Here is a 25,623-nt window from a genome sequence, read left to right as displayed (position 1 = left end):
TTAAAAAAGTAAAAGATTTTTTTTAATTTTTTTTTTAATTTCCCCCAAACGCTAATGTAAATTACAAAGAGCTGTATTAAGCGTCTTTTATCCTAATAATACGACCAAATGAATTTACTCAATTCAATTTGAAACGCATTAATCCGCCACTTACGCGTGTTATAAGAACGCAATATATAGCGCGTTAATTATCCCATATTGGCCAAATTAGCAATTTTCAAGCCCTCATAACTTTACAAAAATTCATCACAGGTGAAATATCTTTTTAAATTTGAGTGCAGCACAACAGTGTCTTTCAGATATATTTAAAAAGTTTTGTCAAAAACGCTTAGCTAAAAATCGAGAATTGACTTAATCAAAAACCGGGCCAAGCATAAATATTGGTCGGAACAAAAACTCAGATTGAAGAGCACTCCCACTTGCTTTCTCTTTCACTTCCCGTTGTTAAATTAAGCTGAATCATTTCGCGACAAGGAGAGCTTTTTACTTTTTGTTTGGAATCGGGATTGAAATCGCTCTAAAATGATATCCCACTCGTTGTGCTACGAGCGTTCCTTGAGGTACCATTAACTGCCTGTAAGAAAGCAACCTACTCCAGTCATTAGAATATTGCGTAAGAATACTTAAGAATTCGGTATTTCTGTATTTTTTTCAAAAAATTCATAAAATTTGACCAACTTTTCCGAAATATGGTTTCATTATCGCTGCTCTAACTTGTAAGACCACAAGAGATGAAAAGGCGTTCTTGTGCATTAAATATGTTAAACGAGCCAAAGTTGGAATTTTTGACTATTCTTATGGATAATCTGACCGTATCTGTTTATATGATTAAACACAACACAATTATATATGGTACACTTGCTTCCTTCAATTTGAATTCCCAGAGCAGATGTTACTGCCACAAAAATCTGGGATTTTGTTGCGATTGAGTATTGTATGGCAATTGATCACCTGGACGGGATGGAAGGAATCAATCACTGGGAAGGGAAACCAGTTTAATTATTTGAATTCCCTTCAGCAAATAAATAACAGCAGTAAAAATCACCATAATGAAACTACAATATCAAAACATGTTAACAGAACCAATATAAAGTCAGACTACTGGGCCTTAACAGCAGGGAAGAAGCCTTTTTACTTTTAGGCTAGCCGACAGTTGCTATATATAATATTTGAGTCCATCGTTATGCCAAAAAAAAACAAATAGAAAGCGGGTAAATTTTTTAGGATATGAAGCGCGTCAGTTAGTAATTCGGACATTTCTCAAAAAACCAATTTTGCAAAAAAATTATTGTTTCGTTCGACTATTTTGGAAGAAAATGATGGAGTATTTATGATCGGGGTGGTTTTTCTCCGCCAATTTCCACTTTTTAATTAGCAATTTTTAAAATATCGTTCGAATTTTTAAAATATCATTTGAAAAGTATTGTTGTCCTGAGCTCAAATTTTAAAAGATAGTTCACTTGTGATCATTTTTGGGCTTACAGATTTGGGGTAAGTAATGCGCGATATATTTCGTGCTATTAACGCGTTAGAGGGGCTTACAGATTTGAGACAAGTAATGCGCGATATATTTTGTGCTATTAACGCGTTAGCGGAGATTTAATCCCTCTTAGAAACCATTCCAAATTTGATTGAGGCATGGTTTTTGGTCTTTTTTAAAATTTTTTGCTCTATGCAATTTGTATCACTGGATATTTTACATAGCGTTTAGGGAGATGATTTTCAAAAAAAACTCAAAAAAAAATAATCAATTGTTTTAATTCAAACGTTTCCATAGAAATTAAAATACGAGCAGTCTTGTATCGCCCTGATACGAGCAGTCTTGTTCTTTTTGTTCCAATTATTGAAAATGAGGAGAAAGTTAACATTCGGGTTTTTTTTAATTTTTTCCTCGCAAAATCAGACAGCACATCATCATCGTAATGGGTCAAGTGATATATCATGTTAAAGCCCTTTCAGTTGCGATTCGAATGACTTTTAAAACTTGAAAAAGTGATCTGATTGTGATAAAATCTGGTTTGAAATTTCAAATTTAGTCTACTTCGTGCGAGTAACGCGATCGAGTAATGATCCTTAGCTGAAAATTGGTCCTTAAAGCTTAAGAACTTAACTGAACCGAAAACTACTTTTGGAAGCTTCGTTTAGCGCTTTGCAATAAAAATTTTTGAAAAAAAAATTAGAAAGTGATTGTGCAAAAACCGGCTATCTTTGTTAATTTTGGACTCATTTCATTGGTGTCCTCAATTTATAACAAAAAAGCAGTCGAAAATTTTTAAACATTGAAATCTGTCTTCATAGAAAAATAACCAACCCTGGAATTATCAGAATAGAAAGTTGCCAGTGACACTGTCTTCAAGTTAAAGAGATTGTCTCAAATCACTTTCAGCCATAGTTTCTTTTCTGCAATGAAAAAGTAATAAGCTAAGATTGATTTTCCCGACCCTACTTTCTTTGCCAATGTTCTTTTCTTTAAATATATATTTTTTTGTTTATCATATATTTAAATGCGGGCTTCACTATTCTGCCATGCTTAAGCTTTTTCTACGTTTCAAAGAACGTTTTTTGAGCACGTCTTTAATAACTACAGATGTGCATTCATACATATTGATTCATTTATGAATGCACTTAGGTAAATATGCACTTTTTGAGTTCAATTGAAATTCATCTGGTGAAAATGACGTAAATAGCACTCTCCAAATACGAACCTGGAAATGGCGCGAAAGAACGTGAACGATTTCTAGTTTTGAAAATGGAATTTATTTTTAAGATTTCCCAGCGGAATAAAAACTTTATCCTATTGATCCAGTTTTCTCAAGTTGGGTTCATGTTATCAAAAAAGCGCCAATCATAAATTGTTCTAGAAATTCAAAGAGCTTAAAGGACATCTATTTTTTTCCCGAAATTCGAAAGAGATTTTTTCAACAAAGTCAGTGTTTTTTTTTTATTACTCGCGTTCATTACTCTTTTCCAATCTTCGATTATTTATGTTCTAAATATTGAAATATTGCATACAACCTAGATTTAATAAACTTGGCAAATTTTGAAGTTCTCAACGCAGTAATTGGGTTCTGTCAGATTACTCTCAGAAGTTGCACTTTTTTCCTTAAAATGTGACTGCTCAAGTGCTTTCAGTTTCCAGATGCGAACTTTTTTTTATAATATCTTCAAAAATTTGCAAAATCTTAGATTTTAGATACGTCGCAAATTTTGAAATTCACAACCCTGTAGTTAGGTACTGTTATTGTACTCTCAGGGGTGGCAAGTCGTGTTTCCGAACGTGACTCCTCGAGTGTTTGAATTTCCGAGATTTGACGTTTTTTTGGTTTAAATTTTTTTTTGCAGAAATTTCATGATTAATAAAGTTCACAAAAAGTCGATTTTCTCAACGTTCTGGTAGAGTGCTGTCAAGGTTCTTTTTTTGTCGAGGTTTGTATCTGGACTCCAAATATGACTGCTCAACCGCTTTTACTTTCCTGGAAATAACTTTTCTATGATTTTGATTTTAAATTGTCGACTATTTGACGGGGCGCTGACAGTTTAGTACCAGCAGTTACAGATGTGGACTTCATCTTATTTTTATTGTTCAATTTTTTGAAGCTTTCAAAAGTCGCGGATTTCATGATGTTTCAAGATATTTCATAACACTAAAAATTAAGCTGAGAAAAAAGAGTCTGATAAATTAAATTGAGTGCGCTGAATTAAACGTTTGATGGCAGCAATTGATATACGTACGGGCTAATTATAATAGAAAAGTAAGTCATGCAAGAATCTTATTTATGAATTGAGCGATTTTGCTTAAGAAAATTTTTAGGGTCCCTCACCAAAAATGGATATCTTAAAATAGTACAAAGGGGGATCCTTTGGGTCGGCAGGGGGTCGAATCCCTGATTGGAGGCGTCCGCCCCCTTCCCCCTAAATCCACCTCTGTTTCAGTTTATGCTTGCGGAGGATTTTGAAAGTTTTTCGCGATCGGTTTTGGTCAAGAAAATCAGTTTTGGAGTTCTCTCAAAACCCAATATTGATCCTATTTGGCCCAAACAAAAACTCACCTCTCAGAATTGAATATTTTTATAACCAAATTTTTGGGGCTGGACGGTCAAAAATGGCTGTCGTAAAATGGTACCAACATGGGAACCTTTGGAAAATATGGCAACCAGATTTAAAGGGGCGTTTCCCCAATTGGAACGCTACTGCAAAGCAACTTCACGAATTTTGATGTTGAAATCTTCATTTAATTTCTGAAACAAAGAGGCTCGAGTTGACTTGACTCCGAATCCCATAAGTGTTGAAGAAAATAGAAGCCGTGAATTTTATAATATGTGGATGAACAATGTTTCAACTTTTTTAAGTTGTACCTTGTTTTATGCAAACTGAGACGAAGAGCCAGTTTTTTGTCGGTATTTTTGAGACTGTAAGAAAGATGAAAGATTTTTATGTTCATTTGGTCTCATGTGAATACGTTTCTAATACATTTGCTGATTCGAATCAACTTCATTTTTTATCGAGTTTCATTCAAGCCTGCTTCATAATTCGTTTTTTATAGTTTTTTGTTACCATTCTAATTCTATTTTCAAATCTAGCTTATTATTGAAGTCTAATCAGTGGTTCTTTTGTTAACTGCTGGTCTGTGTGTTTTTATTTCTAAGGGATGATTTTAGTGCCCCTTTATTTATGGTCCTTCAATTAAAATCGCAGTGAAATAGTAATCGAATAGTCGGCAGAAAGTGAGTATTTGATCTCTATGCCACCACTAGCACGTGTGAGAGAGGTTGAAAACTGTGTTATAGAAAATAAGATTTTCGATAAATTTTTAAAAAATATCACTTTTTTTATTGATAGAAATTTTATTTATTAGATATTTTTCTTAAAGTTCATGTTAATTTGTTTTAAAATTTTCAGCTGAAGTCTAGGCGGTGTGCTTAGGGCTGCGAGGTTCCTTCGTTTTCGTTAATTATTTAGCAAGTGACTGTGCTGATGTTAGAGGCGGATTTAGGGAAGTGGGCGGCCACCCCCTCCCCTCAGGGATTCGACACCTTCACCAAGCAAAGGGTCCCCCCTTCGGTATTGTTTATGACATCCATTTGTGACTGAAGTGCCTGAAAATGCCTTTTGCACTTTTTTTGGCGCAACATTTTTGCCAAAATTGGGTTTTTATTGTGTTCTGGGAGCGCTCGGAAAATCAATTTGGTCGACCTAAAAAAGGCCCGCACCCCTCGAGAAAGTCCTAGATCCGCCCTGGCGGTTTTTGCATTTTTTAAGATGCTAAATTATATGAATGTACCCCTCAGGTTGAATGTACCCCTCAGGTAGAGCTATTCTTGTTCTATTTTAGCTCAATTTTTTCCCGCTCAGTAAAAATCTTAGTCTGCTTCAGCGAGTTGTAAGATTTAAGCTGATTAAGTTTCGGACATGATGTTATCTATTTCTTGTTTTCGTTATAACCTAACACTTTGTGATAATTATTCATCTTTCTGTAACGCAACTGAAGCAAGTTTCATGTGTCGCAATGCTAGTTTAAATTGTGTGTCAGAAATGTGGTTCAATAAATTTTACTTTCATTAATTTGAAAGCCTTGTTTCGATGTTAATGGGTAAGATCATCGTGGTCAAAAAACAAACCCATGGTAAAAGAAATCCAATTACTTTTATGAACTAAAACCAGCCAGGCTGAGCTTGTGAGGCCAAAATTGACATCGAGTTCATTGGTTTCAGCTATTAACATCGAGACGTGGCTTTCAAAATGATGGCAGCAAAGCTTTGTTTTATTTGAAAAATTTGTTTACTGCTTTATAAAGATTTACCATTCAAGCTAAAACAAAAATTTCTCTTGACTTTTTCAACTTGAATTCTTGAGTTGTTGTTCCAATCATTTAAAAAATGTCGATGAACTTGGAATTCGGCTGTGTTTTAGTTTTTTTTTCCACGCAAAATCAGGTACCACAAATAATCATCGGAATAGATCAAGTGATATATCACATCAAAGCCTTTTCAGTCGTGATTCGAACGACATTAAAAGTTTTTGAAAAATTTTCTCAGTTTCGAGAAAAGCCGATTAGAAATTTTTAAATCTTTGGTCTAGTTTTGAGCTGATAAAGTGAGCGTGCATGCGCAGAAAAGCTTATTTAAGCTCAAATTAAGCCATGAAAGCTTAGTTTTACTTGAGTAAAAATAGTATTGAGTTTTTAGAAAATTTTAAGTTGTTTTTACGATTTTTTTCGTTTTTCTAGCAATTTTTCTACAACTGTTAAATTATTGTTTTTTTTGGCTATGAATGTTACATTTACCTAATTTCTATTTTTCGTTCAGATTGTTTTATCACACCACGTTTTCAACTTGAATTCTTGAGTTGTTGTTCCAATCATTTAAAAAATGTCGATGAACTTGGAATTCGGCTGTGTTTTAGTTTTTTTTTCCACGCAAAATCAGGTACCACAAATAATCATCGGAATAGATCAAGTGATATATCACATCAAAGCCTTTTCAGTCGTGATTCGAACGACATTAAAAGTTTTTGAAAAATTTTCTCAGTTTCGAGAAAAGCCGATTAGAAATTTTTAAATCTTTGGTCTAGTTTTGAGCTGATAAAGTGAGCGTGCATGCGCAGAAAAGCTTATTTAAGCTCAAATTAAGCCATGAAAGCTTAGTTTTACTTGAGTAAAAATAGTATTGAGTTTTTAGAAAATTTTAAGTTGTTTTTACGATTTTTTTCGTTTTTCTAGCAATTTTTCTACAACTGTTAAATTATTGGTTTTTTTTGGCTATGAATGTTACATTTACCTAATTTCTATTTTTCGTTCAGATTGTTTTATCACACCACGTTTTCAACTTGAATTCTTGAGTTATTGTTCCAATCATTTAAAAAATGTCGATGAACTTGGAATTCGGCTGTGTTTTAGTTTTTTTTTCCACGCAAAATCAGGTACCACAAATAATCATCGGAATAGATCAAGTGATATATCACATCAAAGCCTTTTCAGTCGTGATTCGAACGACATTAAAAGTTTTTGAAAAATTTTCTCAGTTTCGAGAAAAGCCGATTAGAAATTTTTAAATCTTTGGTCTAGTTTTGAGCTGATAAAGTGAGCGTGCATGCGCAGAAAAGCTTATTTAAGCTCAAATTAAGCCATGAAAACTTAGTTTTACTTGAGTAAAAATAGTATTGAGTTTTTAGAAAATTTTAAGTTGTTTTTACGATTTTTTTCGTTTTTCTAGCAATTTTTCTACAACTGTTATATTATTGGTTTTTTTTTGGCTATGAATGTTTCATTTACCTAATTTCTATTTTTCGTTCAGATTGTTTTATCACACCACGCAGAAAAAACACTAGCTTGAAAAAATTGTATTTTTTAAGACTATGGTCGCAATATTGTGCTACTTGCCCAGTAACCGGCTATCCTCGTTTTTGATTGAATTTGGCCAGCGTTAAAAACACGGGGAAGTGCACTATACCAACAGGAGGTGTGCTTGTCATATATTCTTCAAATAGCGCATTGTTTGCCCTATTTTATGATCATAACCTTATTATTATTCTTTGATCAGGCTGTTATGTTTAGCGGGCATCATTTTCTTCTAACATGCTGTCGCTACTTTTCGGACCCCTTCATTTTAAGCTAAGATGCTTGCATGTTGTTTTATTCCCCGTTCAAAAAGCGTTTCCTTTTCAGTTATGGTCACATTGTTCGTTGATTGAGAGACTAACAAACGCTGTGTGAAATGTGATATCTCCTTATCCGTATGGTGCGCTCGATTTCATCAATTTAACTTCTCACAACTGTCATTGGTCAGTTCGAAATCGGAGTTGTTTCAATGCTAAATTGTGATGCATGTTCTAGTATTTCTCTGGTCACATGGTTTGATTTTGACAGCGGAGCAAGTGAAGTGAATGCTTCCGACTGTACTTGCTGCTTACTGCTTCTGACTGTACTTTGACGTGTTAGAAACTGCGGGGAGACATTTACTGCGCCTTGCGTGCAGTGGTGGCTGCTCCAGCATTCTCGAAGGGACTCAAGATTCCGCCTCCAAAGGATTCAGAGACCTCTTCCTCTTCGCCACTGTGCTGTCTCTTTCCAGCGTTCACCAGCTGCCGTAGAGGTCGCAATGCCAAACCAGATTCATCCTATGATAGGTCACAAATTTGCAGAACGAAGAGAAAGGTGAGCTAATTCGATTCAATAAAATCTTCACCAATCAAATCAGCTGAGCTGTACGAGTGTGCTGTAAGTTTTTTCATCAACACTTGAAGATTGGAAAATCGTTCAGTTTTATCCGTAAATGTTGATTTTTTTAAAAAAATTTACCATAAAATTGTTTTTGAAAATATTTCATGTGGCCTGGCACGAGACTTGTGAACTATATAATTTGAAAATTGGTAAAAAAAACATCTGAAAATCAATTTCCATTTTTTTTGTTTCGCTTGCGATTAGGAAGCGTTATCAAATCGGAATGTATACATTTTAAGAGTCGATGAACGTAGTTCAGACTCTTATATAGTTCGCGATGATTTTTTTGTTTTTTTTTTTCCAGAAAAGTCTTAAAATTTGTTCAAACCCAAATTTTCTTTTCCCCGGTTTGACTTTTGATTTCTTATCGAGTTCAGTTCATTTCCTTTGTTAAAAGGAAGGCAAGTTTCACTATTGAGCAGTAAAAATGGAAAGGTCACGAAAAACGTGATCGACTTCTAGTTTCGAAAATGGAAATCAATTTGCAGATTTCCCAGCGAAATAAAAGAATTATCTATTGATCTAGTTTTCTCAAATTCGGCTAACTTTATCGAAAAAGCGCCAGTCATAAATTGTTATAGAATTTCATGGAATTTTAAGATTATCTGTTTTTATCTTTGAAACTCGAAATTTGAGAATTTTGCTGTTTAAATTTCTGTTTAAAGATTCATGGGTTTGGACCAGGACCTTTTTTTTTAAATTAATGACCGTGTTCAAAATGTCTTTGTTTTTGACCGACCACGTTAATTTAAATTTTTTGACCGCGTATTTTGCTTTTTTTGGTTCCTCCCTCCCTCCACCCAGATAAATGGAGTAGTTTTCTTTTTTCTCCGGTAAATGTTAAATATGAAATTTCATGTTAGTGGAGCTTTTGTGCTAGTTGAGCGGTGACCATACTCTAATACTCGTGTCAAATGAAAGCGCAGCGGAGCAATCAGAAAAAAGCGATTGAAGAGATCGAAAAGAAAAATTTAGAAGTTATAGAATGAAAAATTTGAGACCAAAAAGTGTATTTTAATCAGTATTGGCGAAAAAACGACCTATAGAAGATAGTGGCCTCTTTTTTGTGAGTTTCTTTAAGTTTTCAATGGTAGCATTCGATGAATTACTTCGAGGATTTGTCGGCCAAAAAATAAATCTGCATCTGTGGGTTTTTGGGGTACTGAAGGAGAAGTGTTCCTGAATTTATTCATGAAAGAGATTGCTTGTTTTCTATCTGTAGAAACAAAACATTTGTATTTGTCGTCTTTTGCTGTTGTGAATGTAGTATTGGTGGTATATTATATTGTTACGTGAAGCATAAACTGATAGCTGTTTTGAATGAGCTATAGATAGTATATTGTTCAATTCGCGTCGCCAGAGAAGATGGATTGAATGCGACTGTATTGAATGTGATGAACTCGCTCATTTTTTAATGTTCTCTTGCTGTAACTTGTGTATTTTTGGCGTGCAGTTTAAATGTTAGCAGTCTTCAAGTTACCCGAAGTTTGTTTGCCCTTTTAAGTCTTTCAATTAATATATTTGACTGTCTCTTTCATGGCTAATTCGAGAAAGGTGAACGAAATTTTGACCCCTTTTATCGAAATCTGATTCGTTTTTGAACTCAAAATCAGAAAACCATTTTAACAGTGGTGGTGATTTGATTTGATTGAATGAGATACATCAGATGTTTTTTTTCTTCCATCAAATGCTCTTTTCCAGTTGAGCTACATCAAATGCTATTTTCCCGTTGAGTATTCATCAGTAAACACTCCTGTTGTTTTGTGTTGATTGAATTCCTGTAGTGTAAGTTTTGATTACTAACTTTTGTTCCAACCACTCAAAGAGTGGCTAGAAACAAAGGGATTTTTCTCAAGGAGAGCTACTGGTAATTGTGTGCGGTTTGATGTTGAAGTCATTTCAGTCGGAATTTTAATTCTTTAAATTTGTCCACGCTCCATTTTTTCGGGGCTACATTCAATTCTCATTTCACTTCTACAGTACGGGACATAGAATTTGCAACTTTTTTTTTCAGTGAATAAAAAAAACTACAACAAAAGATCCTGTAAATACTTCAAAACTTTTTTGATGAATCAGAACATGGAAATATAGCCTTTCATTTTTTGAACTTTTCGCGTTCTGTTTGGTGGTACTGCGAAAACTGGAAAGAAAATACAACTAGCAAAATTGAAGGAAAGAGACATCTCGCAATTTTTCGAAGCTAGGAAACTTTATATTCTCGGTTTAAGTTCACCAGCTGCGCGGCGATAACCGGCTCTAAATTTCGTATAAAGTCCTACCATCTGTTGGCAAGCTAACACGTTGGTGGCGCGACTGCGGCGGTGAGTATATTGCGAGTTGTCGCATTACGCTTTTTAGTAGACTGTCATACAATTTTTACCAGGTTTTCTTGAGGAAATTCAAGAACAGATTCTGGAACATTGCAAATAATTGATCATTGGAGGTAAAAGAGCCAACAGAATGATTTAATCTTTGCTTACAAAATAGCCATATATTCTCAAGAATAATCAAATCAAGTGATTGTGCCGGCCATGATGTTCTGGTTGCGATTTTGGCCTAGAAATCTCTGATTAGTCTCTGACGTGAGAATTGTCGCAGTATCTTGTTGGAAAACGTGTGGATCACTATAAAAAGTTTCAATAGTTCATTGCAAATTGTTTGCAACAACGTCTATGTACTTTTTACCCTTGAGATAAGAAAGGGTTTTGCAACCCGGTACTAGACTTCCCCCTTAAATAACTTTGGTCACAGAATGGTCAATTTAGTAATTTACTATTTGTAAACTCCTTCCTTTTAATTAACCACCTACATCTTACGTGCACTAGTTGTTTATGGATCATAATTGATTTTTAAGTTGTCCATGCAAGTCTTGTTTTTTTTGAGAATCTTACGGATTTTTTTTTTCAGCTTAATGGGTATCGGCTTTAATTCAGTCGTCTTATTTGCCGAATATATTTTATATTAGTTTTAGTGTTTTTTTAATATGAAATTTGTTTGACAATTAATGTTCACAAGCATAAAATCAATTTCTCCGCATTTTTTAAAAAAATTTTTAAAATCTTCTTTTTCTTTTCCTTGAGGTAAATTTGTTCAAAATAAAACTTGCTATCGTTTGAGTGGTATGCTTTTTTATCAAATCTTTTTAGTTGAAGATAATTACCCTTGCGATTAGCAAGCCTTATCAAATCGTAAAAAAAAAATTTTCGGTTAACAACTTTCACCTTTGGTTCATATGAAAGCATCAGTCAGACGTTTATCTGTGCATGTGACAGAAAGCTAACACACCTGCCTTTATTCTATAGTTCGAGCAGTTTTTTTGTAAACGGAGAATTGTCAGTGCGTCAAAAAATCTTTATTGGACTTCACTTTGTCGGGATAGTTGCCGCAGCACCAAAGTTGCCTAAAATTTATACATTTTTCTTGAATTTAGAATTTTTCTGTGTATTCCGGTTTTAGGCAAGTTATGTTGTACAAGATGTTTTGCTGATTTTTTTGCTATTATCTGAGTTTTTCATATTCGGGTTTCAGGAAAGTAATGTTGTTCAAGATGTTTTGCTGGTTTTTTTTTGCCATTATTTGAGTTTTTCATATTTATAAAATTTTTGGAGGTTTTTTTTGAAATTTCAGGGATTGTTTTGTGCATTTAGCGCAGTGGTAATGCCCACGCTTGAGACGGCAAAGTTCTAAAGGTAATTTTTATCCAGAAAGTTTTTGTCGTTTTTTCAGTTTTTTTATCTTTTTGACAAAACAAAAATCTTTTGTTTCATCTAATGCTGGAAGCAGTAGAATTGGTCTTTCGGTCTTCAAATTTTGGCATATTTTTCACTATTGATCACTACTCATCAGAGAAAATAAATGGATGCAATCTTATGTAACCCAATTTTAACAATTTCCTCACCAAAAATCTCATTTTTTTGGAGATAGCTGTAGTTGTAAATATTCTCCGAACGTAGGAAATTTTTTCGCCAGAGAACGCCTTGGTGTTTTAAGATGAATATCTAAAGGTACCGATTGAATTTTTTGTGAACTTCTATCAAATTTTTGCGAGTGTTTCACTTGTCAATCCGAATCAGAGCATGCATCGATCGTTGCGTGATTTTTCTCTTAGCTGCATTCTGATTCTTGCATCAAAATATCCGTTTTCATATTTTTTTGATGATTCGCCCAACTGTCAATTTGTGAATGATAAAAGGACTTGCAATTTTGAAATGGTTGTAATGTCGCAAATGCGTAGTAGTTATTATTCGGCTGATTTCGCTGGATAATTGCTTTACAATGTATTCTGATAAATTGAAGTAAAATGTGACAAATTTTTCTGCTTTCAGGCCTTGTTCAACAATGAGAAGTCGACAAAAACGTGAAGTAGAACCGTTTATTTGTCGTTGAAATCAAAAAATGCAGACTTCAATGTTCCTTGACTGTAGATTTCCCAATTGAATAAAAAATGTGAATCATTTAAGACTGAAGCTGAAAGTGCTTTTAGGTGATTAAAGTTGCGACTAGCGAGCGTTATCAAATCGGAATATAGGCTTTTCCGGCGTAACAACTTGTGTAACAAAATCAGTTGAATCTTTTGTTAGCTTGGTATGTAATAAGTTTGTTAATATTTTTTTGTCATCTTGCTAAGGCCTGGTGATCGAATCTGACACGGACTTTTTTTCTTTCAAAGAGGAATGTTTCCTTTCTAAAAAAATGCCGGTCTAGTGTTCGTCTGCTTTTGTTTTGCCAGCTTATTTGTCACTTCCCGGATTTTTTTTGCAATAAACCCAATTTTCATTTTAATTGAAGTGTTTCTGAATTATTCCTGTAATTGGTTTGCTTTCTAACCCAACTAACCACGTTTCTTGGCGTTTTAATGGAATTATTATTTTTATATTTTTTGCAACGTCCCTTCTCGAAACTCAAGAAAGGATGAAATTTTATGGCTGAAAAGTTTTTCGTGCCATTTTTGTTTTCGGTTCAACCGGAGTTTACCAAAGTAGTCGACGTAACTGGCGCTCCATAAATTAATCTGAATACTTATTTCAAGCCGGGGATCGTGTTGCTGGACCTGTTGTGCTCAAATTGAGCATCATCGAGGCAAAAAATTTTGAAAATTGAAATTTTTAGTTTTTACGCTTGCGATTAGAAAGCGTTATCAAATCGGAATGTATACTTTTTTTCTAATTAACAACTAGCTTAACAAAATCAGCATCATTCGAGGCAAAAAAATTTGAAAATTGAAGTTTTTATTTTTTACGCTTGCGATTAGAAAGCGTTATCAAATCGGAATGTATACTTTTTTCTAATTAACAACTAGCTTAACAAAATCAGCTTAATCACTTGCTGATTTCAATGATGACATGCTCATTTTAACGAAAATTGAAAAATGTTATCCTTTTTCGCAAAAACACTGCTACCGATTTTCAAAAAAGGGGTAGGCATAGAAAGACCGCCTACAACCTTTTGTGCCTGCATACTACCCTGGTCTCTTTTCGCTTTTACCATTTTGTCTAAGACTTCGAAAAACTGTAGGGGAAATATTTGACCGATAGTTTGTATATATTTTTCGTTGTCTCAAAAACTAAATTAGCAAATTTGAAATGTTTTGCTTCAATGAATATAGTAGATATGGAAAGCTTCCTACATAAGTCTACACGCGCACTTTGTTAAAACTTAAAAATATGGCCCTCGGAGTAGTGAAATTTTTAAATATTTTTTCCTCTTTTCTTAGGTTTTTTTTAGTGTTCTCGAAAATGAACCTCTGAAACCAGAAGTTGAGGGTTTAGTGGATATAACGGGTAGTCAGAAGCTTCCCTGCGTTAGTAGCATTTCACAAGTTTATTTGCAGAAAGTTATCGTCCTCGGAAAAGTCAATTTTTTGATTTTGACCGCTTTTTGAATTTTCTTAAAAACTACCCTATCAAATCTGAGATTAAAAGTTCAATCGGTATAAGCGATTGCGCGAACTTTTCCCGCAGAAGCGGCTGCTCTTTATATATGCAAGAAAATTGTTATGACTTTGGAAACATTCCAAAATTTCCAAGATTTTCACTCTTCTCGCCAATTTTAGTAGAGAAACATTTAAGCTTCTGGGCAGTCATTTTTTTTTGGTTTTTGACCGTATTTCGAAAATTTGATTTTTTGGGAGAACTACCTTGCCAAACTTGGGTTTTGGGCTCAGTCGAAATAACAGGTTGGGTGAATGTCTTCTGCATAAGCGGCTACGAGCAAGGTTTTTAAAACAAAAAGCTATGATTCTCGGAATTGTCAACTATCTGATTTGTTTTTTTTTCTGTAGTTTTTTCGATAACTATCCTGCCAAATCTGATATCATAGTTTGATTTGACACAACAGACTGTTGGAAGCTTACCTTTGTAACTTACTGCGCCCTTTTTGTTTGGAAAAAAGTTATGGCCTTTAAACAATTGAAAGTTTTGAAACTTTGACCGTTTCTTGGAAGTTCAGTGACTTTATTCGAACATTGCCGTGCCAATTCTCCGTGCCAATTCCCTGCACATTGCCGTGCCAATTAAGTATTCAATCGCGGAACCCAATTTGGGGAATCTTCTCTACTTTACCGGCCACGACATACTTTTCGCAGAAAAAAATTACGGATTTAGGAAATTTTTTGAACTATGACCGCTTTTTAGAATTTTTTGATATTCGACCGCTTTTTGGAATTTTCTTAAAACTACCCTATCAAATCTGAGATAAAGTTCCATCGAAATAAGTAGTTGCGCCAATTTTTTTTTCTGATTGGGGTTCTTTTTACTTTTTTGTAAGAGAAATGTTATGACTTTGAAAACATTCCGAAATCTCAAACATTTTCACTCATCTCACTTAATTTAGAAGAGAAACAACTAAGGTTTTGGGCAAAACCCAATTTTTTAAGTTATGCATTTCGTCCCGCATCAGTATAACAATATCAAAAATATCAAACTCGTGCTTCCAGTTTTAGCTGGGCCCTAGGTGTCGTTCCTTGTCTTTTTCAACATTTTTCTTTTTTTTCGACTTGTGTTGTATTGCATGTTTTTTAATGATTTGGCGCATGTTTTTTTATGATTGTGTTTCATCGCAAGTGGTGCGAAGCTTCGCTTCGTCCCTGTGTCGAATTAGTTCTAATTTTCTATTGCACTCGAAGTTCGAAAAATGTACCAAAACGATCAGTCGTTTCAAGTTTGTTGACGCTTATCGTACTCCGTGATGGCTATGTTTTGCTCTTCAGACCCAATTTAGCGAATAGCTGATAAAATAAAATCATTTTTTGTTTGAATATGAGCATCATTTTTGTCTTTTTTTTTTGAAAAAATGAATACTTCGTCGAAAGTCTTGTTAACGTATTATAATTTGTTTTTTTTGCAGGGTTATGTGATCATCCATTAATTGCCACATGCATAACCTCCTGCTAATTTTTTTCTCTGTAATCGGATTTTGATTCATTTGTTATGTCTGCAGCCTACAGATTTGTCAATGTTTGTTTTCACAGCTTGGGGTGTGTCATTCGTTGAAGAATTACTCGTGTGTAGCGAATAGTTTAATTCATTTTTTGTTGGAATTAATTTTAATTAAAAGCTGCACAGAGTTGAAATTCTAGTGGCGATAATTTTGGAGATCAGCCTCTAATTTCTGTCTAATTTCTTATTTGTCTGAAAAACGAAAAAAAATCAGACCAACTTTTCTTGACAGTTTGTCAATTTGTTTACTTTTCATGTCCTAATCACGGCCAATCAATAACGCTTTTTTATGATACCACAATCGGTCACCTACGAGTTTACCTTTAAGAAGTCTAAATTTTTACTTTAAAAACCGGCGCCTGCTCCATAGTTCCTCCCATCCACGGTTCAAGAGAGGTCAGGACAAATGAGTCGAGATATAATGCCAAATCGCTTTAGCGAAAAAATCGAAATTAATAATCTTGCCCAAACCAGATGAAGACTTGAAGCTGTCACCATCATTAAGGCCTATACCGTTTTTACCCAGAAAAAATTGAGGAGGCTCATCCATCCAATTTTTACTAAACAGCGACCAAATGCCAAGCATTAAATGGTTTCTGTCGACTCCACTGCCACTGTACTGTCAAGCCCTGAATTTTTTGTCACAACTCTGTTTTTTACCGGAATTGCCTACCATTACGCTCTGACCCTGTTACACTACCTTTTGAACGCTTTCGATATGTTGTGTCATCGCACACTTGTGGATATAGTTCATGACACATTGATCGCAAGAGGCTTAGGCCACCGCCTGCTTTCGCGAACAGTCAACCCCTCATAGAATAGTTAATGCGGAGTTCTAAAGGTTTCGGTAATATCATTCTCTTTTTACGTTCAGGACGCCCCTGCTCCACCTGAGAATGTTAACTTGACCACATAGGCGTACGACATTCGTCCTCTCTCCCAAAGCTTTGATATCGAGCAAGCAAATAACTCGTGAAATAGCTAGCTGAAAAGCCTATTCCTCTTTTTCTACTTCGAAAACTAAATTTTGTGTTATCTAAATGATCTATAACTCTTATTTTGTCTTACAACAAAGTTTTTACTAAAGAAATAAGCGTGTTTTTAAGCAACGAGCCTCTACCGCTAAGCAAAAATCCCAAGTTTTGTGGCGTTATTTTTCAACCCGACTCTTAGTTTTGCCACTCACTGCAATCAGTCCGCTACTAAGGCTAGGCCTAAAGTAGGAGTTCTAAAAACTTTATCAGATTTTACCTATTGTCTTTTAAAGAAACCCTATTTCTAAATTAGAAAGCCTCTATTAGGTCCTTATTTGGTTATGTCTTTCCTGCTTGTTCCCGCGCTGATAGTTAAACCTCAATAAATTAGCTACAGTTTACTCAAATTTTAGCCCTCTGTGTTATAACTGGTTTCACTCTCATGAATTCCACTGCCCACCTGCACCGTGCAGTTGAAATTTTAAACATCAAAAACCCACACTCTCTTGACGTCTCAGTTTTTTATCTGCTTAACCCTTCATATCACCCCAACAGTTTTTTCACACGCTCATCTTTTTGCCGATTGAGCCCTTCTATTATAAACTGCTTCAAAGAAACAACTGATTTCATTTTTAACTACTCGGTGAACAAAACCCTCCCGTAGCTTTTAATAACCGAGACGATGTCACCTCCTTATTTTTTATATAAAGCCCCACACTAAGGCGATTTGTATCCTTTCACTCAACGTTGACCTCTCAGAACAAGCCCTTTCCAGAAATACTCGCTGTAAGCTCTCCCAACTCCGCTTCAGCTATAGCCGGCTTTTAAACATTTACGTTCCCCGACTAGCTCCTTTCCCCTCTATGCCTGAACTGATGGCCACTTCTGACCTTTTCAACTGCCGCCTAACTCCCTCCCTACGTACCCTACATACCTGTGGCTTCGGTCGGTGGATGCCGCGATGTTTTTAGACCTGGAGACGAATGAGACCAACCCGACCCTCGGCTAAAAGAACCACAACAATTGGCTGTCAATTTTTTTTTGTTCGTAGGCTTTTGTTGTTCATGGGCTGTCACATTTTAGTTATTTCGTTTAAATATCTGTTACTAGAATGTTGTTAAGTTGCAAACGAAGTTCAAAACCTGGAAACTATTTTTTTCATTAAATAAAATTATGCAAAAATCAAGCAACGAAACGTCATTGAAAATTGTTTGAATTAAATAAATTTTGATATAACTGCACCACCAGTATACAAGAAAGTGTTTTTTGGTTGAAAAAATGGAATAATCAAATCTGTTGTTTTTGGACACTTGTTTAGTTTTAAAGCCTTTGTGGGCCTATTGTAGTTGTAGTGGTATTCGTGAGTTCATTGGTCAGAAGCAACTTTAGCTGCTGTTGGTCTGCTGATTTCTAGATTATGATGTTTTTTTCTTAGATTATTTTTATTGATCTATACGTTTCATAAATTTCACTTCCGTACGGTTACTGAATACATTTTTTTTGTACAAGTGGTAATTAACAAAGCAAAGCGTTTTTAAAAGAAAAAATCGGAATTATGTTTTCGCTTAGATATATATTTTTTGCTATTTGACTTTTTTCAAGCTCAATTCAAATGCAGGGGCGGATTTTGGGAGGAGGGGTTGCATTCGCCCCCCCCCCCCCACCAGGGATTCGATCCCCTGCCGAACCAAAGGGTCCCCCTTTGTTCTATTTTGAGATAACCATGTTTGGTGGCGAACCCCAAACTTTTTTCTAAAGACGCCTTTGGCGCCAATATATACTAATTTTGAGGGGAGACGCGCGCCAAAATAAACAGCGGTTTTTTGCTTATAATTTTCAAAAAAGTGCATAACGCCCTTTTTGGCCTGTTTTTCAATTCGGTCGTTCTAAAAAAAAGGTCAACAAATTTTTCGATTTTTTTTTTTTGAAAATCCGCCCCCCCCCCTCTCGAGAAAATCCTAGATCCGCACCTGGGTTAATGGAAATCATATTACGCTTTCAAATTTAAGTTGAAATTGTCTTTAATTATCTGAATTCCAAGTGAAAAAAAAATGTTTATCGATCCAGTTTTCTCTGAATGGGTTTTGCTTCATGAACAAAGTGCCCGATTTGAACGGTGCTACAAATTGACTAGTTTAGCGTGACTTTCGATGCCCGATTTTTGAAGCCTGACATGCAGTGACTTTGCCCGTTGCTTGAACACAACAATTTGAAGACAACTGAAGTCATGTTACTGAAAATGGACAAAATGACTTATGGAAAGAAAACTTGAAAACTGAAACACTATTATAGAAACGCAACTAAACAATAGAAAGTTGATGTTTGAATTGTTACCGTAATCCGCACTTCTTAGCTTAATTGACGTCTTAAGGGAACGATTCCAGTAAAAACGACCCTCTTTCCTCTACGGCTTACAAGGCTACTCCCCTGCCAGGAAGTGTTTTTTTTTGCAATCGCAATTTACAGAAAAATTGTACGTGTTCTCTTGGTACTTGGTTTAAACTTATGATTTTGTCCGCTGTACAAAATTTTATGATGCTCTAACTTATACTAATAATTTACGTCCTCTGTTTGTAAAGTTATTTTATTCTCCATTCATTCGAGATATCGGAGAAACTTAAACAGGTCTATCTCACTACGATTTTTGGTATTTGTTTCTAATGTCTCTTGAACTCAAATAAAGTTTACTTGTTCACATTCTGTTCTCGCTCTCTGGGTTTGAGATTTAGGGTATAGCATCAACAAGAGTTAACTAGCCAGCATGCCAACCAAATGCCAGGAAAAGCAAGCCTTGCTCAACGCGACTTCATTCTGAAACGCCTGCAAAATGCCCTCCAACGAATTGAGAAGGCAACAAACGACGAAAATACGGACATCAACATCAATGACTTGAAAGCAGACGCCACAGCCTTACTGCAGTAGTTGGAGGAGATGACAATGTATCTTGTTGATCATCCCACTGAAGCTGCAACAACCAGCAACATCATCGAAAACTTCACATATATTGAAGATCAACTGAACAAAAGTCTTTACAGCCACCGGAAAACGATCAAACGCCTAGCCGTCCCGACGATCACTTCAGCAACTAACGCGCCCGTATCTGCAGCAACATCTGCCGCACCAACTACAGCTTTGACGACATCAACAGTTTTCACTCCAGCAAGCACTATTGAACCAGCAGCAACCTCTGCATCAACAACAGCCTTCAGCTTTACACAGCAACATCAATCATCAGATGGGAATTCATTTCAGACGACAGCAATCAATCCGCGAAACAGTTTTGAAATCCCATCCACCTTGACGACGCAGTACGTAACTCAACCAATATATGCATCATCAGTATCGACAGCATCATCAACAGACTCAATCATCAGCAACGTTCAGCCAGACTTCCCGGTTACCAAAGATCAAATTGGAAAATATTGACGGTGACCCATTGAAATGGAGCATGTGGTTTGGACTTTTTCAGACCACAGTGCACAATCAACCAATTTCTGATGCCGAAAAACTGACCAACCTCCAGACTTTGACCATAGTAAAAGCAACAGCCCTACAGAAACTTCAGAGAAGATTTGGACGACCTGACATAATTGTGAATAATTTCATCAAACGACTACAAAGTTTTCAATTGCCATCAACATCATAAGGACTCATACACGGAGTGTTCTTCTTTCGTTAGCAACCTTGTTGAAACCTTCCAGTTTCTTGCAATTGCAAATGATCTCAACTCGACGATTTTTGTACAGTTCGCAGTAAACAAGCTCCACAACACTGAACGATTACAATGGACCCAGTATCTTGTAAACAACGATTTACAGCACTCAATTCTTGGCCTGTTTAACGACTGGTTACGGAATCTTGCCTTGGCCTGCGATTACCTTCCTCAAGAAGACGTCTCTAACATCAGCAACACCTCACGCAATCATCGTAACTCTTTTGAACCAAACCGGAGAAACGATGACAGACAATCAAATCAAAACGATAACCAATCTTCAACCAACAATAAAGGATTCCAACAGAAAAGCCGCAATTTTTGCGCATTCTTCAACCAGAAACACCGCTCTTCCTATTGCGACAAGTACAAACACCAGTCAGTTGAAGCAAAACGAAAACTCATCCTCTAGAAAAGTTTTTGCCTCACTTGCTTGGGACAACATATGGTAGAAGACTGCCCCTCCAAGCGACCATGTGCAACCGACAACATCAAGCAGCCTTCACGACGTAAATTCTACAACCAACAGCTCAACTCACCAGACATCTTCCCCGTCATCACAGCATTCATCACAGACGCATAACTCCATGAACCGACAGCAAAAGAGATTAACGATCTCTCTCTCTTACTCTACGTTCCAGTTATGTTGAGACATGGAAACAAAAACATCAGCACTTATGCCTTTCTAGACAACGGTAGCAACGACAGCTACATACTAAAATCAACAGCCGATTACCTACAACTAGAGGAAAGCTAATCTACAGAAGAATTTTTCATCGACAATTTTCGCGACTCAAAGAAGATCAGTGCCCGATCAATTGAGTTGACTGTTCATCCCTTTGGAACCCTCAACGAAGAACTCCACATTAAGAGGGCATACATACTTCAAAGTTTGAGACTTCAGAATGTTCAGCCAAATGCACTCAACAGCATCTGCGAGCCTACGATCACCTTTCCGACATCACATTTTTCGATCTTGAAAACAATCAGGTCTCATTTCTTGGAACAGACATCATAGACCTTATTACGACAACCTCAGTTATCAAAGGACCTGACACTGCCTCTCGAGCAATTGCAACAGTCCTTGGATGGACCATTGTTGGTCCAACTGCCGACATAATAGGAAGAAATGTCTTTCGTGCCTCCTCAACCCATGAAACAGAATCTCCGGATGACGCAGACCTTTCAGAAGTCCTTGTAGTTACCTGGAGAAAGGAATCATATGGAACTTCACCCGAATTAACATTATCGAAAGGCGAACGCCATGCATTGGAAATTTTACGGAAAACAATCAGGTCAGAAAGATGCGAACACGATTTCAAATTGACCCCAACAAACTGGAAATTTTCATGTGACCTCGACAAAGAATACATTAGAAAAGTCATACCCAGTGAAATACCTTCGACAGGATGGATTCTACCCGAACACGGTGTCATCAACTCCAACAAGCCCGGAAAAGTTCGCCGTGTCTCCAGCGCAAAATCCAGATACAAAGTTGATTGCCTCAATGACATGCTTTCGAGTGGACCCGACCTACTCAGTAACCTACCTGCAGTAATTTGACGATTTCGCGAACGCAAATGCCCAATCAACGCCGGCATAGAAGGGATCTATATTCAAGTATCTGTTCAGCCAGAAGATCGAACTTTTCTCCGATTTCTGTGGGAAACCACCAAACCAGAGTTCCATGAATACACATGTTTTGTGTTTGGTGCAAAGTACTCACCCACTTGTGCCAACTTTGCATTGCAAACTTGTGCCGACGGCAATGAATCCACTTTCCCCCATGTGAAAGACCTTGCCCACGATAACTTCGACATGGACAACTTCTACGAATCAACCGACAGCATCAGTGAAGCTCAACGAATCTTCAACGACCTGCGATATTTCCTTCAGACCGGTAGCTTCAATCTAACAAAGTGGATAACAACCAATAACGACATCCTTGCATCAATTCACGAAGAACATCGAGACATCAGTTTTGACGAACTTCTCGACAAAACTACTACCAAACGAGTTTTAGGAATTCAGTGGGACATCGCCAGCGACTCACTTGTTTTCTGGCCAAACAACTTCTACGACCTGCTGAAAAAGAAACGAACTCAATGGAATCTACTTCACACTTCATCATCAGTGTTCGACCCAATAGGAATTGCCGCGCCCTTTACTATTCCCCTCCGCATTTTGCAGCGAAGTGTTTGGAGACAAGGACTCTCATGGGACGACCCTCTCAGCAACGGCAACCTGCCAGAATTTTTCACACTACTAAGTGAAATCAACCAGCTGCAAGTAGTGAGCATTCCTCGCCAGTATTTTTTTCATAAGTACTCAAAACTTTCTCTGCATGTTTTTTCTGATGCTTCCTATGCCGCTCTTGCTTTAGTCGCATATATCGTTTACATAGAAGAGATCACAAACCAAAGAAGTATATCGCTTGCTCTTGGAAAAGCTAGAGTTGCACCGTTAAAGCAGCATGCGATAACCAAGCTGGAATTACAAGCAGCCTTGATAGGATCCAGACTTGTAAAGTTCATCAAGACTCATTCATCAAAGTTCATCAAGACTCCAGCCTATTTATTTACTGATAGCAGCACAGTTCTTCAAAGGATACATGGACCTGATAAAAGACAGCAAATATTTGTAGCCAACCGTGTTGGAGAAATATTAGACCTTCCCTTAGCTTCGCAGTGGAAATACTGCCCAGGAAACCTTAACCCTGCAGACGACGGCACTCGATGAATTTCCTTTGCCGAGTTCACACCAAATTGCCGTTGGTTTCATGGACCTGACTTCCTTCTAGCATCAGACCAGAAATGGCCCGCGCCACTTCAGATTTCACAGTCTGAAACTGCATCTTATGAGTTCACTTTTTTTCTCTTTTCGACAAATAACACAGACGAGCACTCTCACAGACAGTCTTTCATCGCTCTATCAAACATCGTTGGTCCCGAAAATTTTTGTAATTCATACAAAAGGTTCTCGAAATGGACCAGACTGCTTCGAGCAACTGCTTTTGTACTCAGAGCATTGGACAGATTCAAATTAAAAGGACAATCTTTGATTTGAAAAACACCATCGGATACAACTTCTTCGTTTGCCCCCATCTCTAGTCGATTGAAATCACGAGGATCTTACACAAAAGACAATTTTAGTTTGCCGCAATCGACCAACCCTACCAGCAGCAGTCTGCCAATGCAGACAGACCGAAACCACATCTTGACGTCGGTCGAAATCACCAACGCCAAATTGTTTCTTCCGAAGCAATCGCAGCTAGACCCTTTCGCCACCGGATACGCCACCCTCAAACGTGGTCAATCAGTATTACCCTGCAGCCGCATTAGACCCCTCTTCCCGCACATCGACGTTAAAGGATTTCTTCGAGCTCATGGACGCTTACAAAACCTAGACTTGATTTTTGCTCGAAATACCCCATCATTCTTTTTTGTAAACACCCCGCTATTCTGCTAATGATTGCACATATTCATGTCACAAACCAGCTCTCTCCACCAGAGCACACCAGGAACACTCTGCAAGCCGAGTACTGGATTCTACACGCCCGAGCACAGATTCGAAAAGTCTGCAAAAGTTGCTACGCATGCCGCCGCCAATTAGCTTATGGTATCCAGCCTGAAATGGCAGCTCTACCATACAACCGCTTTCCCTCTGAGAAACCCTTCCCCTTTCAAAACACGGGACCGGATGTTTTTGGACCTTTGGCCTCTCAGATAGCCAATACTTACAACAAACGATATAGACTCATTCTGACCTGCCAACTACACGTGCCGTGCACCTCGAAATGTGTCAAGACCTCTCCGCCGATGCCACCCTCAGTGCGCTTCTTTGCTAGACGAGGAACCCTTCCTACAGTTGTTCATGAGTTTTTTGGAAACTCAAATTCTTTGGTACTTCAACCCAGCACTTATGCCTCACTTCGGAGGCGTATGGGAACGCCTCATCCGAAGCCTGAAAAACGCAATGTATGCTAGCATTTGTAGCAGGCTCTGACTGACGACACCTTCAACACAGTACTATGCGAGGTCGAACAGTTCATGAGCTCCAGGCTGATCGCCACAGTTTCTTCATCTCCCAACGATATTGAAGCCCTTACGCCCAAACACTTACTTCTAGGACAAATGTTCGCCAGCATGCCGCCCAAACTATCAACGCACCCATTGAATATAACGAAACAGTGGAAGTTCGCCCCGCAGCTCTCAAATCACGTATGGAAACGCCAACGCTTCTTCCCCGCCAGAAATGGACTTCTGTGAAACCGTTACGATAGCCAACGGACAGCCAGTATAGATACTAGAAAATTTCACTCCGGGAGGCTTATGGCATCTTGGATGCATTGAATCCTCGATCCCATCATATGACGATCAAATTAGACAATACAATGTACGCACTCGACATGGTATTGTGAAAATTCCCGCAATACGACCAATTTTTTTTTCGCCCAACAGCACCTACTCCTCGCCAACCGACATGTAAAGCACTCCAGCCACTACAACCTAGTAGAAGATAATGGATTTTCTCAAATCAGAGAAACCAGAAAAGATTATCGACACTTTGACCGACCATTTATCCATCAGCCCAAATTGAACGCATCTCAAAAGAAAAAATGGGAATCACTAGAATACTTTCAGCAGTAACTCTCCAGTAAGATATATGACCTGACTCACAGATCACTCTCTGCTATTCACCTCTGCAACGACGAACTGGAACCAACCTGCATCAAACTTTGACGGGAGAGCATCACTTAAAAGGTGGCACATTTTGTAATGATCTTATCATCGACAACAACACAGCCACATTAGATAGGGTTGCAACATGTTTTGCAACGATGACCAATGAAACACTTTATTTGAGTCGACCACTCTACTATCGACAAAGCAACCAGCAAAGACAACAACAATCTACAACAAAAATTGACTCTTCCACAACGACAGCAGCCACCTTAGCTCTACTTGGGTTTAGCAACGAGCTACAAAACAACCTTCAATACGAATCATTTCTTCGACCGCGACAGGAGTCACCGTAGCTCTATGACCAAGACAAAGACCCACAACACGAATCGAATCATCGACGACATCAGCCACCTTAGCTCTTCTAGGATGTTAGGACTAGGTTTAGGAAACCCCACCACGACTTTTCATTTGAATTTTGCGATTGCAAAATGAGGCCGGCTGTTAGCCCGATTTGAGCAGTGCTACAAATCGACTAGTTTACCTAGACTTTCGATGCCCGATGTTTCAAGCCTGACATGCAATGATTTCGCTCATTGCT

At 37.2% G+C, this 25,623-nt stretch overlaps 4 protein-coding genes across 4 annotated transcripts in view; all 4 read left to right on the top strand.

The window, feature by feature from the left end:
- Positions 1–25,623, top strand: part of LOC134842165 (uncharacterized) — a 423,659-nt gene that overhangs the window by 55,093 nt on the left and 342,943 nt on the right. The gene's annotated exons all lie outside the window — the stretch shown is intronic.
- LOC134842166 (uncharacterized) overlaps positions 1–25,623 on the top strand; it is a 409,681-nt gene that overhangs the window by 55,099 nt on the left and 328,959 nt on the right. The window lies entirely within an intron of this gene.
- LOC134842244 (cGMP-specific 3',5'-cyclic phosphodiesterase-like) overlaps positions 7,940–25,623 on the top strand; it is a 50,245-nt gene continuing 32,561 nt past the window's right edge. The window contains exon 1 of the mRNA XM_063858506.1: positions 7,940–8,152. The gene's annotated coding sequence lies outside the window, so the exon portion shown is untranslated. The remainder of the gene's footprint in view (positions 8,153–25,623) is intronic.
- On the top strand, positions 22,159–23,079 carry LOC134841642 (uncharacterized). Its single transcript, XM_063857674.1, has one exon. The coding sequence runs from the start codon at positions 22,159–22,161 to the stop codon at positions 23,077–23,079; it is 921 nt and encodes a 306-aa protein (XP_063713744.1).

Source organism: Symsagittifera roscoffensis, chromosome 3 (assembly GCF_963678635.1).
Source record: "Symsagittifera roscoffensis chromosome 3, txSymRosc1.1, whole genome shotgun sequence".
Taxonomy (NCBI): Eukaryota; Metazoa; Xenacoelomorpha; order Acoela; family Convolutidae; genus Symsagittifera; species Symsagittifera roscoffensis.
Note: the sequence above shows the minus strand (reverse complement) of the source record. Positions and strands in the feature narration are given on the sequence as shown.